Here is a 16,596-nt window from a genome sequence, read left to right on the forward strand (position 1 = left end):
TCTTGTATTGTCTCTGCATCTTTACTTTTGGATAAAGGGAAATTTTCAAAAAACATAGAGCTAGTTCAGAAAACTAGTTGCAGAGAATGTAATGAGTTTGGATGTCAACTGGGAAAGGCACGAGAAGGAAGAAACCACGGGCAAAGGAAGGCAGTCTTTCAGAAGCTGTCGGCTGAGTGTTTCCGAGTTATTGCTAATGGAGAAGAAAACAGGTTCGGGAGGAAATAGAGAACATGATAGCAAATTCTAAAGGGAAAATCAAAATTAATAAAATTGCTGAAGAGTTGATCCTTTTGTCCTATCACGAGCTATGTAATGTTATACATTTCGTGAAAATTCAGAAATGACAACAACGCGTGGCATTTGCTTCTGCATTATAAACAACATGAGGATGATTTTCTTTTATTCTAGGACAATTTCCTGGAGTTTAGCAATTTTCTTAAGACTTCTACGTCAAATTGCCAGCCTCATAAATGAAATGCAGCCAATTAGAAATGTCTTTCTCTGCTTCTTCAGCAAGTTCTCAGTAGCTCCAGTGCTTGTATCTTCTTAGGCTTTTACTTTTAACAACCACAGCATTTCTCCCACCACCCTGCAATTCTGAATTTTTTGGAGTAAATGAAAGCAAATGAAAATCTATCGATAAAAACTATGAAACACTAGGCTAAACCACAGGTTTTTCTATCCTCCAAGTCCCAAGAAAGGCTTTCTTTAGAATGAGCGTTTATTCAGGACTGCTTAGGTACTGTCTTGGACAAGGCTCTGCATGAACTTTAAAAGCAATAGACTGCCTTGGCCCTCTGTGAGAGACTCCCAGGCTTGCTGAGGGGTAAGACACACATGTGAAATGACTACAGGACAATACAACTCCTCCTCTTCTTCTGCATTTCACAGTTCCTAGCCCCACGGCCATCCATCCAGAAAGACTGAAACTAAAAAGTTCAGTCATCCTTAGCCTTGCCCTCTTCCTCACCTTTCTTTGTTTCACTCCCCAGGACTCCTTTATCCAAAATCCTTCCATTCCCACTACTTAGTATGTATGGTAGTCTGCTAGGCCTACCATGGCAAAGTACCGCAGATTAGGTGTGGCTTAAACAACTGAAATTTATTGTCTCAAAGTACTGGAGGCTGAAGTCTTTGAGATCAAGGTGTTGGCAGGAGTGGTTTCTCCTGAGGCCTCCCTCCTTGGCTTATAGACGGCTGTCTTCTCCCTGTGTCTTCACATGGTCTTCTCTGTGTCCTCGTCTCCTCTTCTTAGAATATTCAATTAGGGACCACCTGAATAACCTCTTTTAACTTAATTACCTCTTTAAAGGCTTTGTGCAAATGTAGTTACATTCTGAGGTTCTAGGGGGCAGGACTACAACCTAAGAATTTTGGGGAGATACAATTCAACCCATAACAGTATATCATATAAGGACTTTCATAAACTGGCTTCGGCCTTACCCTTTCAGCTTAGCTTTAGATAATCTCTTCCACACAAGTTCCAGCTACACTCAAAAGACTTGAGGCTTTCCAAATATGCCTTACCCCATCATGCCTTTGCTAATGTAGTTCCTTCTGCCTGGGATTACTGGAGGATGGAACCCCCTCCATTTTTACCCCCTCAGCCTGGTGAACTCTTATGAATTAAGGCACAGGTCGAATGCCATCTCCTCTGCAAAACATTCCTGAATTACCTGAGCAGAATTAATCTACCTCTGTGCTCCCATAGCTGGTATGTAATTAACATTGCACTCTCTCATTGCATTGAAATTTTGAATTCCCATTTGCTTCCTTGTTAGAATGTGACATGCTTACATTCACAGCGCTCCACAAATAGTAGGCACTTAATAAACATGTGTTGAGTGAATGAAGTGGAAGTGTAGGCCAGACTAAATGCAAATTCTGCTGGAATTTAAAATAAGGGATTATTACATACTGGAGGGAAGGAGCTTAGAAAGGAAAAAACAAAACAAAGGAAGAACCTTATTGTGGTTCAGGGATAGTGGAGATTTTGCTTCCTGAGCGCAATGTTCTACTATACTTCTCAGACTCCCTTGCCTCTCACAGTTACCTGTGACTGAGGTTGCCAGTGGAGTCCTGGCTTTCATGGCCTCTCAGGAGATCCTTCATTCTCTCCACATCTCTGGATACAGACGGTCCTAGGAAGTGGTGGAGCAGTAGCTGGAAAGGAGCTTGGGTCCCTCATGGAAGGACACCTCTTAACAGCTAAATGGGCCATGGCACAAGAAATAAATAATACTGTGTTAAGCCACTAGGATTGGGGGATAGTTATTATCCATTAACTCCCTTGACTAATACACACCTGAAATATCATTTGTGCTACATCCAAGTTACTCTACTTCTTATAGCTTCAGTGTCATCCTGTCTATTTAAGCCCCAGGGGCATCATCAAGATTTTGCCCAGTATTTGTGAAAGTGATTCAAATTTGTTGTTTCTAATGACTATACAGATCTTTGAAGAAAGGAATAAAGTTACAGCAATATAGCATGATAGTCACATTCCCTTGGCCCTGACAAACACAACTGGGCTTGCCTTGGTTTTAAAATAAAACAGAAACTAAACCTTGCTATTGTGCCTGCCCCAAGCTACTGCCTCCTCCCTTCTCCTAAGCCAAGCTACACGACTAGATTCCACTTAAGTCCTTGGTCTTCTAGCATGTGTCTTCTGAGTCCCCTCCTGGCCTCTACTCTCTACCCACAACCACCACTAATAACCAAGGCAGGAAATAACCTCTTAATCACAAACTCTTTCATCTTTCCTCAGTTGTCCTCAGCCCCTCCTTAGCTCCTGAAAACTGACTGATTCCTCTCTGAAATGAATTCTTCTCCATAGATTCTATGACACAGTACTCTCTTGGTTAGCCTCCTACTCAATCTCCTCTAAGTTACTTCCCCCTTCTTCTCTAGCTTCCTAAATCCATATTCTGTACGGTCATGGTGCTCCTCTTTCTCATACTTTTTCTGTTTGCATTAGTTGTCATCGTTGGTCTCTTTTTAAAAAAACCTTTCACACCAATGTGTACCTGAGGGAAAAGACAAACTAGAAGGGAGGGGGTAAGATTCCTTAAGCAAACAGTAGTGTGTACAGGTTAAGAACCAACTGGGGAATCTGACAAAAATTAGAATTTGAAAACTCTCTCTCCAGAGACTGATTTGAAAGGTCTGAGATGGAGAATTTGAATTTTTAACAAGTGAGCCCTGGACCCCAACCCTGTCTCTGTGATTGGGATCTAAATGGCCTATGGACCACAGTTTGAACTACAATACTCACTTGGTAGAGGTTGGTGAGAAAGGAGAGGGGAGAGAGGATATAGACTAAAAAGTCCTTTTGTCCCTCATCAAACACAATTCTGCTCATATCATGTCTTGCTTAAAAACCCTTTAACTGGGCTTTTTAATTAGGCCAAAAATTAATTCAAGTATTTATTGAATGAATACTATGTGTCAGGTAATATTTTAGGTGACTGGGATTCTAGAGTGGCAATCCCACTTACTTAACAGTATCTATGTGACCTTGGAGCAGGTACAAACTTCTTTTGGCTTTGGTGTCCTTATCTGCGAGGTTTTATAGAAGAAAGAACAGATCCTTAAGGAACTGAAAGGTCAATGTGATTAGAGTACTAAGTGTGGTCTTGCAAAACACTAGTAAAAACAGGGTTATGTCATTAAGGGCCCTGTAGGTCATGATAAGAATTTCAGCTTTTACCCCAAAAGCAATGGGAACCCACTGAAGGTTTTTCAGCAGGAAGGTGCCGTGCCCAAGGGCATATATTTACTATACCAAGAGTTAAAGCTGAATTAGCATTTCCTCCAGAATACCAGTGTATGTTGAGGGCACTAAGTAAAAATAATAAACTTTAAGAATTTCTATATTCTTTCTAAGAAAGATGGAAAACTAAATTAGATCTTGCTTATTGTTGTTAACAGTAATCTCAACTCATTCTTGAAATTATAAACTAGTTGCTCTATGTCCTATGTACAATTTAAGATTCTAGAAGTATTAAGTGTCAGAAAGTAAGTCTCACCTACAAAAAAAATTTTTTATTAAGTGTGAAAGCAAAACAGGTACATCTATTTAAATATTTTTACATATTTATAGATACAATACAGACAAATAACTTAGCAAAAATTACAAGTTTAAAGAATAGTACTATTTTGAAACAGCCAATAACATATCTGAAAATACTCCATTTTATCCATAATTAGTGAATATTATCTCCAAAAAAGGGATAACTTGCATTTTCCTGTGAAAAATATAAAAGTTTTTTTTTTTTAGATGTCTGCCAAAGTTGTACAGAACAGTCCATCTTTCTAAATCTAAAAAAGTATAATGCCTTTATTGAGAACTTCTATTTTTACCAAATGGCTTTAAAACCCATCAGTGTTTTCCTTTGGGCTTAGGTGAACTCTAAATCTTCACTTTCAGACCACAGGGTATCAACATAAACAAAAATAAATCAGATTGAGAGTTTGGGGTTACTTTTCTTCATACTGAGCGAAGAACTTTCTCTTTGGCTGGGTGGAAGACCATGGTGTACTGTGATGTCCAATCTACTACAGAGGGCTTCACCAAGCCAAAGCAGCCACACTGAAAGAAATCTGCCAGGTTCTGCATAAATCCAAGGCTGCCAAGAAAAAAAGAGAACACGTCTTATTACATTTCCTATGTAGTTCTTGACAAACATTCATTCAAACCATACACATTTGTTGAGAATCTATAATATACAATGTTCTCTGAAGATCCTGCAGAAATCCAGAGGTAAGTAAGACAATTCCTGGGCTCATGGGACCTTAAACTGAAGCCTAATTACTTAGCTGGACCTGAATCCCTATTTTGAGATTCCCTGGAATCTGCCCAGCAAATTAATTGAGTTTCACTTCATCACTTTATTTTGGGTCCCCCACTCACTGGATTGGTCACTGACATCAATAAATTTTTCCTTTAACTCTCACTGCCCTAATTCAGACTCTGATTATTTAAAGGCCACAAAAGTCACAATACCTGTAATCAATTGCCTCTTAACCCTCTAAGTAGCTCTCTAAATGATATCCCTGTTTCAATTCTTCTAACTCATCTTACATATTGCAGACTGTCTTGTCCTCCAAAACCCTAGTGTGTTCATAGTCCCTTGCCTCCTAGTCAAACCCTTTAAAGATGCTCCTCTGCCCAGAGCTCAAATCCAAATTCCTCATCTGTGTATTTATACATTGCTCTATACAATGTACCATTCAAGTTCTAGCTCTCCAAACTCATCTTTATAAACCTCCTGCTCCAGCTACTCTGGCTCCATTTTTCCCATGATCATAACTGTGTGGGTCTGGAACCCACAGGGGGAACCTCCACCCCTACCTCAGGTAACCCCTTATCCATTTAAGTCTTACCAGTTCTCAAGGCCCAGGTCAATGTCCATGTTCCCACAGGAGCTTTCCTGACTACAACTGTCTTCAGCATCATTTTTCTCCATTAAATTATTCCTGCAGTACTATTATCTATTCCATTTATGGGGAATGCTATTTTTTATACACATTCCTCATCTTTTAAGTGTCTAGCCTAATCCCTTACACACATCAAAACACATCTGTGTAAGGGGCATGGCGCTATTTGAATGACTGTGTTCATGGGGGATGATGATACTGCTATCAGTAAAGGACCAACAGTACTCAGAAGCCGCTTCCTCAGTAGAGGGCTGACTATGCAGAATTGATGGGATGGTAGTGGGTAGCCATTCTGGGCATTTATAGGGCCTGGCTTAAGAGGTACATTAGTACCCTCTCATCTGACGTTTCAGTTTCAGTTACCTGTGGTCAACTGTGGTCTGAAAATATTACATGAAAAATTCCAGAAATAAACAATTCATAAGTTTTAAAATTGCATGCCATTCTGAGTAACATGATGAAATCTCGAGCTATCCAGCTCTATCAGCCCAGGACACAAATCATCCCTTTGTCCAGTATTATCTACACTGCCTGTGCTACCCACCTGTTAGCCATTTCTGTTACCAGACTAAAAAACATAGCATATATAGGGTTTAGTACTATCTACAGTTGCATCTGCTAAGGGCCTTGGTATACATCCCCCGTGGATAAGGGGGGACTACTATAGTGAGTAGCTTAGGGGAGGACAAACAAATGAAATCTTTGGTTTGGGTAGGATTTTGGAAGCCAGATTCAAAGTGACTCTATGGTTCTACCTTTAGTTCATCTAGTTTATGCTGCCATTACTGAGCAAACGTGCTCCATCTCTCTTACCTGTCCCTCTATTCAGATTCTTCTCCAGGGCTTCGAATGCCCTTCCTCCCTTCTCTATCTTCTCTATTGTGCTCTGCCCCACATCTCTCAAGGCTCAGCTTCAACTTCCACCTCTACCACAGGGCCTCCAGCCTTTAGTGGGATAATTATTTATTCTTCTTGTTGAACCACTGACAAAGGGACTTTATTATCACTGCCAGTGTGAAATGATTATCACAAGCTTTATCCTGCTCACTACTCCCCATTGCTTTACCCAGCTCTTCCCAATTAAGTCAATTTCTCTCCTCTGTACATACACATTGTAGTCATATTCCAGTCTCTGATTCCCTTGTCTAACAGCCTAACAGTTTCATCTTGTACCGAGAGTATGCTTTAAAATAGACTACTCGTGAGATATGCAGTAAGCATGCAAATCCCTAGAGGGCTCTAGGTCACCTCTGCAGCACTGCCAGCCTCTAAGATTCTGATATAGGTGGCAGAGAGATAAGCTTCAAAGCCTGATCTTTCATATCACAAGGTGACAGCCTTCCTACTAACACTCTCATTTTCAACTGAGGGCAGGTTTTATACAACCAATGCTCCAGGGGGAACATATCCCAAACCTGAAAAATGGGCTTCCCCCTGACACAGCCCTTTTAAACATAGGGCTAAAAGAATCACCGGGGATAAAAAGCCAGGTTCAAAATCTTGGCAAAACACACAATCTAACACTTTCTACAGAGAGTCTTATGGCTGACTTTCTCAGCCACGTGCTTAATTATCTCACACTGACTCCAGGCCGGCAATGTGCAACCTTGTGACCATGTGGCTTGAGTGGAGAGATTCCTCAACTTGGCAAAACTTCAAAGTCACTTACTACTTCTGCTGAGTCCAGTCAACTAAATCCCAAACCCTTATCACCTTGGGACTCATGACCTTACTGTTCACCCCATCACTGAGGTTTCTAAGAAAGAGGGGTTTAACTCTACCAGATAGCAAGTTCGAGAATACCAGTGTGGCCACGGCAATGGCACACGGTTAGGAAACCGGTGGCTAAGATTCTTCCACAGAACTCGGGGGCTAGAACAGATCTCACTTACTTGTATGGTGTCTTCCTGAGGGACAAGGTCTGTTTCATGTGCCTGCTCTGCTTCCGCAAGCTGATTTTCTCATGGGAGGTCAGGCCCAGAAAAGCAATCTGAAAAAAGAGGTTGGAAGGTACATGAAAAAAAGACCACAGAATGGCTCCATCACAGGAAATGGGCAAACATATAGTACTCCCCCAAAGATAATACTCTCTAGCCTCTAACCAAGGACCATGGTGAGGACAGAGATTCAGCAGCCATAATCTATACTCTCTTATGAAAATCTAAGAGATGGGCATTTTTTATTTTTTTGGTTGTCTAATTTTTATTCAAGAAAAGCACTGTGCATTGACTAACAGTCATGAAATAATTGCTTTATTAATTCAAGTAATGTCTTATGGTCATGTTTAGATGCTCAACAAATTCAGCATGCAACTTTTAGATGAATGAAACAATCTAAGGTCAGTACCAGTGCAAATACCTCAACCTGTGTGTTCTTAGTACCTTTTTGAAAAGGGCCAAAGAAAAAGTTAATAACCAGAAGAGAAGAACATTTAAATCCATAAATTTGGGGAAGAGTAAGAATTAAGGTGACTTAAAAATTCTCATATCAACAAAATCCCCAATTATTCTGTTGTCTCATTTAATCCTCAAAACAACTCAACCATCAAGTCCCTTATCTGTAAAATGGGCCTCATCACACCATCCCTCATCCTATTGTTTTAAGGATTTGGGAAAATATATTTAAAATACCAAATGCAGAGGCTTAGAGAAGTGAAGTAATGGGTCCAAGGCCACAATCTTCTGGGACTGACACCTCGGTCAGTGTGAGAATAAGCCCATGCTCCTGACCAGAAATCTGTACACTCAGTTTGAATTATAGTCAAAGCCATGACTAACCATAGCACTCAGGAAATGCAAGTTTTCAAAGTACTATATTGTTTTGTTCATTAAGAAACAATTTTGTTCTAAATTCTCATTTTTGATTATTATCTGAAACTTTGAGTCCATTTTTCTGCCTTTTTATAAAGTATAGAAAAATATATTAACCTTTCTTTACAAAATTAAGGATATTATAGTCTCATATACTTATACTTGTTCTAAGAATCCAGAAAAAAGAGAATTAGAATTGATGTTTCAAATCTTGGGTTCTAATTTTTACTCCGTCTCTTACTAGGCCTATGGTTATAAGCAGGGCACTCAACATCGCTTAGGTTTAGTTTTATCATCCATAAAATAGAGACATTACTTTGGCATGGTCTACACCTCAAATGCTTGTGAGGAAATAGATGGGGGAATGCTTTGAAAAAATAAACAAAGCACAAATAAATAATAGTATAAATGATATTATTAATCTTCACTGATGCCAATATCCATTCTTGCTACCTGAGTCTGTTGATGTCAGAAGGATAGACGATTAGAATGAATATTCAGAAATCTCAGTTTAGTCAATATTATTAACTTAATTCCTTTCCTTAACATCTTTTTCTTTTTCCCTCCTTCTTTCTTATTGTTATTATTTTGAAACTGGTTACTTCCCCATAAAGTGGAATACACTTTGCTTTGTTTGAGTAATGTTCTAATTATCTGTGGTCTTGCAGTAATTGACTCAGATCGATCACTGCCTGCTGTGCCCATTCCATGTTGGCAGGACACAGCAACAATGAGAATTAGGTTAGGCTCACAGGAGAAGGAAGGTGGCAGGGAAGGGACAGAAGCTTCAGAGAAAACTGAAAGTGACTACAGCCCTGGAGTTTGAACTTTCTAATGGCCATGGCCTGCTCTGAAAACGTAATTACTATGTCCACTGGTTAGTAATTTATTTTTCATTTTTTTCCATTCCCATCCACTTAAGCACTGCATTGTAACAAGTGTAACATATAGGGTTGGAAAAACTTAGGGAAAATAATCATCTCACATTTGCATGATGCTTTACAGTTTATATCATTCTTGCACACACCATATAATTTAATTGTATGATAGAAAAATCCCTTAAATGGAACTGTCAGAGGACCTAAATCTCCAGTTCTGATTCTGCCACACCCTGGGTAACCTTGAACAATTCAATTCACCTCTCTATACCTCTATCTGCAAAATAAAGAGGTCAGATTAGATAACTCCTAGGTCTGGCTCTAACAATTATTTAATATCATGCTAAGCTTTAAACCATCCTGTGAGAGTACACAGGCATTATCATCCTCATTTTACAGGCAAGGAAACTGAAATTCAACAGTGGTCAAATACCATGCCTGGACCCACAGAGGAAGTGACAGAGGTGAAACTAGAATCTACATCTTCTGATTATTAATTCAAGTCCTTCTACCTCACTACAGGTTATTGGAGATTTTACTCAAAGGCATTATAAGAAGAGAAAAAAATACCTGAAAGAGTTGATTTAATAATAAAAATGTTGACCATGAGAAATGGAAAGCTGCTAGCATGAAGATATACAAAACCCAAGGGGAACAGGCCACAATCTGAGTGAGGTAAGTCCATAGTCCATCTTCTTTGAATGTTGTGGCACAATGATTTGACCAATCTGTGAAATCAGAAAAAAAGGGAACTCATTAAAAAAGACAACAAACTCATGACTATTCTCCAAGAAGATAAAAGCACTGTAGTTGTATTTAGGGAGAAGAGAAAGCAAGACATGATGACACAAGTCAGAATTCAACTTTAGTATCCTAACTTACAAATGCCAGCTCAACTACTAAACATGAGAAAATGGTGCCTTGATGTTAATTAAGGCTGAAATAACACTACATCAGTAGTTGACGGTGAAGGAATAAAAGTAAAAAAAGTCCACAAAACCTTTACTGACATCAGTACATGCAGCATAAAATGCACCAGCCAGAAGTTAACTGTTCAAGGACTTGACAACTGAGAATGATTATGTCTAATAAATTAAATATTTGTCCTAGAAAAGTCTCTATCTTATCCATGTTATAGCAAGGTATGGGTCTGTCACAGGACTGAATATAAATTGTTATTAAGGGTTCGGATGAATAGGCCATTGCTGTGGGTACAAGATATTCTATTAGTATAAACACCTAGACACCATCAGAACACAATATAACAGCATGCAGGAAGCTGGGCGTGAATGTAGTTCTGCACTGGCACCATAACTAATCCTGCAGAGGAAGAAAGGCCAGGTAAAGGAACTTCATGAGGCAGATACCCCAGGAAAGGAGTACAGAGCAAGATTCAGGTGGTCACAACTCAGTTTCTCTCCCAGGAACATATATGCCAATTAAAAGAGAGGACTTCACTACAGCCTTCCTGATACCGTCCCCTACCCCATCCAGCTAAGAGCAGCAGTAAAAGGAAATATGGATAGGCAGCAACAGAAACAAGGGAACGGATCTTCAAGGTTATGTAAATCCAATGACTTTTATAGGCACCAGGACTGTGCATAAAGGGTAAATTATTTTTGAAATGAGAATTCTATAGATTTGCACCTCCAGGTTTCATAAATGCCTCTGACAATCTGAGAAGTAATTTTAGACATGCTCCCAAAGCAGCTCTGAAGAGCTCCTGGGAGAGCAAGAAAATGAGTACATGACTTTACTGTCAACTATCTGTCCATTTAAGTCCTAAAAATCTATTTTTTTTTCTCTTTGAGTCTCATTTGATTCCCAACCATCTTTCAAGAATATATGCCAGAAGAATTCTAAGAGCAATCATTATAAAGCAACAATCAAGGTAACAAGGCAAATTACACTCTCTTTAGAGCTTCTCATTAGGATAGCAAAGAAAGACACATCCCATGCACCTGATATCACAAAAAAGAATATAATTTCTAACAGCAGGTAGAGAAAACAGCTTTTGAGTGGGAAAGAATATCTACTTTCTGTCTTTCAGATTATGGATTTATACTGCTCCCTTCTGGGAATTCTTTGGATAACACAACATGACCACACACTAAAGTTTTCAAGAGTACTAATTTCAGATTCAACATCAGAGATATGACTGCAAATTGTCATGCACATTATTTTATGCAATATTAACACTTTAATTTATGCTGATACATTCTTATCAGGTGGCCAATGCTGATAGGGAACTCATGTAGCCCCAAGTCAATCATTTTCATCTTTAGATAGTTCTGACAAAGTTCTTTCTGATACTGATCTATAATCTTCCTATAACTTGTAGGATGTTGACACTTTCTGAGTAACTTACTATCCACCTTGAAAACAGACCTCACAAAAGATGAAATGGATGGAGGCTATACAGAAGTAGCAGCTGTGGGATCACACGAGAAGGAGGTATACAGCATGACTCTAGCAATAAAAGTGTTAATGGTAAACAAAGGAGGTGGGATGAGAGTGATGCCTCATTAGAGAAATGGAGCACAAGTTCATGTTTCCTGTCTGCAAAATAATGATAAATGACATGATGTCCTCACTCAATATAAAGAAATGTTGCCAGAATATAAATAGAATAAAAGTAACAAAATATGCTCAGCTAGTTTATACAGTTGTAAGTGAATATAAGGTGAGACTATTCCTAAGAAACAAAATATAATATAAAAATTGGTTCAGAACCAGAGAAAAGAGACAAAAAATAGGGAAGAATCAATGTGTGTAGCAAAAAACTAACTTGGAAAGACTGTGATGGAAAATCACTTCTGTCCTTATCAATAGTCTTATGCTGGACCTAGACACCGAACAAAAGTGACTATTTTTAGTGAGGAGAGAGGGGAGGAGAAACAAGAACGGTATAAAGTTGGCTCCTCTTCCCTAGGATCCAGTCCAAGAGACAAGTTGGTCCATGAGCCAACCTAGAAAGGTTTTCCAGGAATATGCTTTATTGTCAGGCCTTAAAAAGGCAGCTTTCTAAACAGAAAGAAACCTGTCGAAATCTTTTATTTCTTACGCTACAAGACATAATCTAAGAGGTTTTAAAAGTCTAATGTTTAGGGGTACTAGTGGCCTTTGATAAGAACTGAGCTTAGGGATCACAACCTTTTCACTATTAGACCTATTTAAGATGATGAAGGTACATTTAGCTACAAAAGCATTCCTCAGTGAGCAGAGACACCCCAGGGGTCACATGGGAAAGGCTCTGATGAGGTAACTAAAAGCCTTGCCATGCCTATGGCAGGGCAAAAAATAACCTATTACGCATAAATACTAACGATCTCTAAAAATGAAACCCCAAACAAAACAAAAGTTGTAATACTAGATGTTTCTAGGTAGGGAAACTGGGATGCTGGGAGACAAGTGTAGAAAAATTATGCTTCAAAAACTAAACAAAATTTAAACTAAAGAAAGCCAGAGAGAGAAAGAGAGACAATGAATGTGTGTGTATTGGGGCTTAGGAGGCTAAGGGAAAAAAACTTCATGTCTTTCTGAATTACTCCAGATTTCAGCTCAAGCAACAAATTGGAGCTCTACTGGTAAAGTCTAAAACTTGAACACAAATGTAACAGGAGAGTGGATAGAAACACATTAAAAGTGAAGCCTGTGCTTCTAGAGCCAAATTCTCCCAAAGCCTTCAAGATAAATAAATAACAAACAATTAACCAAAAGTCCAAATAAATAAACTATAAGCATTATAGGCAAATAAATAAACTACAAGCACTATAGGTTTTTCCAGTTAGGTAACCTATTCCAAGGTCTGAAAAGCAATCATGCAATTCTTAAGAGCTAACCCAAATTTTTCTTGCTTTAATTTAAATCCTGTCCTTCCTAGTCAATCACATCAGAACAGCTGGCTGTCATTCCCTACATAAGACTCCTAGACACTTTTTAAACTGCTAGTGAAAGTTACTGTCCTTTTTCACAGCTACAGAATAAGTGACCTAACATTCTCTTTCAAGTTATTATTCTCAACCTTTCAATTGCTAGTTTTCCAGTCAGTTCTCAGTTTCAACTTGATACTTATCAAATAGCATGTGCTTTCAGAGCTTTGTTTCTTAGTTTCTGTAGCCACCACTCGCCAACCTCTCTGCTAATGATTTTTTTTTCTGTTTTATTTACCTATCACCTCCCACTGTGTACTTGAGCAGCTAACTTTTCCTGGGGGACAAATCTGTGCTTGCCTTAAATGAATTTCTATTTTTGACCACTTCTCAAATTTATCAAGGTTCTCTTCCAAAGGACTGAGAACTAACGTCCTCTAGCATTACTTGCAGCTTCTCAATGCTGAGTCTTAGAGGCATCCACATAGTTTTTATTAGGGGTACAGTTTATAGTAACCTGGCCCCAATGTGATACACAAGAAAGAGTAAAGTGTGTGGGTTCTAAGAAAAATCTATACTTACAGATGAAGGATCCATATATAATCCAGTCACATACCAAGGAAAGGAAAAACAAGAAGAATATGTAATAGTGATGGTTGCCAAAACCTAAATCAAAGAGAAAATAAACATACTTAATACTTTCTTTTCTTATAATGATTTTTCAGATAAGACTTCCCTAACCACTTTCCTATTAAAAGCTTTCAGTAAAACAGAACTAATGCTGGTGCTTTGCTTTTAAATACCATTAAAGCAAACCAAACAGTTCTGCTATGTCATAGTGAATTGTCTGTGTTAACTGAACTAATATTTATTCATTACTTACTTAAAAGATACTTTTTTTTTTAACAGAAGAAAGTTAACAGAGCAAACACAGCTCCAGGCTGGCCTCTCCTGTGTTGGCAGGAAGGGAGCAGACATGAGTTTGGGCAAATACAACCCTGTTTCTTTCTTCCTTTTGTGTAACATGTTTATAAAAGTACAATCTCTGAACATCAAGGATTGACTTGATTGGAGGAACGGAGAAAATGAATCTGAGGAGTAGCAATATACATTGCAGGAGACTGGATGTAGCAAAGAGGGACAACCTGCAGCCTGTGAAAGGTCTACAGAATGGAAGAAAGGAGGAAGGGCAGGGCAGCCAAGCCTCTCTCTTGCATGTGCTTCCTTCTTGATGCTGGAGATGGGAGAGTTCCAATGCAAATAACACAAATGCTCAAGGGCCCACCTTCTCCTGAAGCAGCAAAGGCCAATAAAAGGAGCAATACCCATTGGAATCAGGAGACCCAGGTTTACAGATTATTAGTTGTGTCATGTAATATGGAGATAGGCCTTTTCTGTCTACATCACAGCCCTGTGGCACCCAAACAGGATGATGCATATGAAAACACTGCGTTAAATGCAGTGTGATAAAGATGTATGGGCTCATTGCTATTGGAATATTTGAATACTGAAAATGGAGTCCTTGAATGCCCTTCCACTTTTTCTAGGAGTCACACATATAATTAAACATATGCTTAAACCTCACCATGGTAACTGAAAAATTAAACCTCTCACCTACGCACCGTCCAGTCCACAGGCAGTGTTGATCATACCGAGCCACACAGAAGTTGCACACATGGCAGTGGAGTGACCGTAATGGCTTCCTTATCTAAGTGGGCAATCAAGAGAGGCCTAAGCAAAAACCAGTGTCTCAAAGTGGTAACAAATCACAAGCAAAATTTTAACCCTAGGTCATAAAGACATCAGCACAAACCATCCTAAATAGACCATCAATTCATACAGAGGCTCTGGAGTGTCTTATTAATATTTACTTCCATATGTCTACCTTGATTAGGCCACCACTAAGGGCAATGTGAATTCCAGAGGCTAGTTACACTGGCTAAGGGGAAATGAGGCAGTACCATAGAGCAAAATGAGCACGGAACTAAGAAAAAGGAAACCTGAGCTCCATTTCTAGCTCCACCAGTAATTTGGGGGAATTTATTTTCTCCCTTGATTCCTCAATTGCAAAATAAGAGGTTTCACTAAGTGGTTTCCTTGGCCATTATGAATTATAAGCCTCTGACTTGAAGATAGTTCTAATATATGCTTTGTGACAGGAAAAGCAAGCAAAACACACTATGGATAATTCACAGAGAGACATAACCACAGGCAATTCAAAGAGATTATAAACATCATTCCTCCATATGTTCAAGACAGAAAACTGTTCTGACGATAACATAAAATTAGAACTGGGTAAAAACAAAGGTGTATAAATATACCATGATGATTTGACAAATGCTTACATGAGCAATATTACTGAGAATAATGCTTTTACTATGGAAAAAAAATTATACAGAAAAGACTCACAAGACATGATGTACAAAATGTTCTGAAGTCCAGACAGCCAGTTTCTGCAAGTGTGATGATATTCTGAAAGACATGAAGTTTGACCTTAGGACTGCATTTTATTGCAGAATGTATTATGCATTATGAACCATTCTCACTGCTCTCGCTCCAAACTGAAGAAGCTAGAAAAGCAATTTGGAATACTTGCCACCAAATCATTCTGTGCTTGAAATAATGTAACTCTTCAAGCCTGCTTTTTCAACCAATAGCCAATAAATTAGAACTCATAAAAATTACACATCCCTACAACTCCTGTCTACCACCTCCTTTCCGTTAATGGCAATCATCTCCCAGTTATAATCTGCTAGAGAGAAATAAATATGCACATGTACATACCCATTAAAGAAGAAACAAAACCCACCAGTATACATCCAAACTTAAGGTTACAAGCACCAAGGGCTGAGTCTTTCAGGAACACTGGCTTTAGGTAACAAAGACAATACTCTTCCCAACTTCTAAACATTCACAGGCAATGAAAAACATGCCATGTCATCTGACAACTTCACATTTGAGGAAAAGCAAGGGCATCCCCTCAGTTAATCAGGAGAAGGACTACCCGCTCTACCCGCTACACTACCACCACCTGGCCTTGGCCAAGTCCTTGCCTAGTCCATGTATTAAGTAGGGAAATTTAAGTTAAATGACCATTTTTATCTAAATGTTGTTATAAGGAAGTAGGAGATCATATGCCTAGCAGGAATCACATCTGAAAAAGTCTTGGTGGGTATAACATTAATTGAATATAAAAATATTTAAACTTTTACACACATAAATGAAAAAATAATAACAGCAGAGAAATCTCATTCTTACTGATTTAATTATCTCACATGTCATGCAGCCATGACAAAAACCAACATGGCTGTGACTTTCTGAAGTTTACATACACTCCTATTAAAATATCAGTAGCAAAGAAAGCTCACCAATTTCTTATCTTCTTCAGAAGCCTTACTGAAGCCTGGATCAGTTGCCCAAGTCTTGTAGAAAAAGTAGAGAAAGGCTATTACGCTGAAAATGAAAGCAAAATAGAAAGGGGTTCCTGCCAAATGTTAAAGCCAAGTTAAGGAATATATGAAATTTCCATTAATAAGAACATATGTAAGCCAATTTCATCATTGGTGCCTAAGAACCTCTCTTCTCTGCATTCTA

The 16,596-nt window shown here is 38.7% G+C and overlaps 1 protein-coding gene across 2 annotated transcripts in view; it reads right to left on the reverse strand.

Annotated features, from left to right (window-relative positions):
• Positions 1-4,027: 4,027 nt before the first annotated feature.
• The window catches only part of ZDHHC13 (zDHHC palmitoyltransferase 13), a 48,067-nt gene continuing 35,498 nt past the window's right edge, over positions 4,028-16,596 (reverse strand). For both annotated transcript variants that reach the window (XM_076002105.1, XM_076002106.1), the window contains exons 11-17: positions 16,371-16,493; positions 15,412-15,474; positions 14,617-14,710; positions 13,585-13,668; positions 9,701-9,858; positions 7,335-7,432; positions 4,028-4,631 (exon numbers count right to left, since the gene is read on the reverse strand). In XM_076002105.1, the coding sequence (XP_075858220.1) occupies positions 4,493-4,631; positions 7,335-7,432; positions 9,701-9,858; positions 13,585-13,668; positions 14,617-14,710; positions 15,412-15,474; positions 16,371-16,493 (759 nt within the window). In that variant the 3' untranslated portion in view covers positions 4,028-4,492. The remainder of the gene's footprint in view (positions 4,632-7,334; positions 7,433-9,700; positions 9,859-13,584; positions 13,669-14,616; positions 14,711-15,411; positions 15,475-16,370; positions 16,494-16,596) is intronic.

This window comes from Microcebus murinus, chromosome 4 (genome assembly GCF_040939455.1).
Source record: "Microcebus murinus isolate Inina chromosome 4, M.murinus_Inina_mat1.0, whole genome shotgun sequence".
NCBI lineage: Eukaryota > Metazoa > Chordata > Mammalia > Primates > Cheirogaleidae > Microcebus > Microcebus murinus.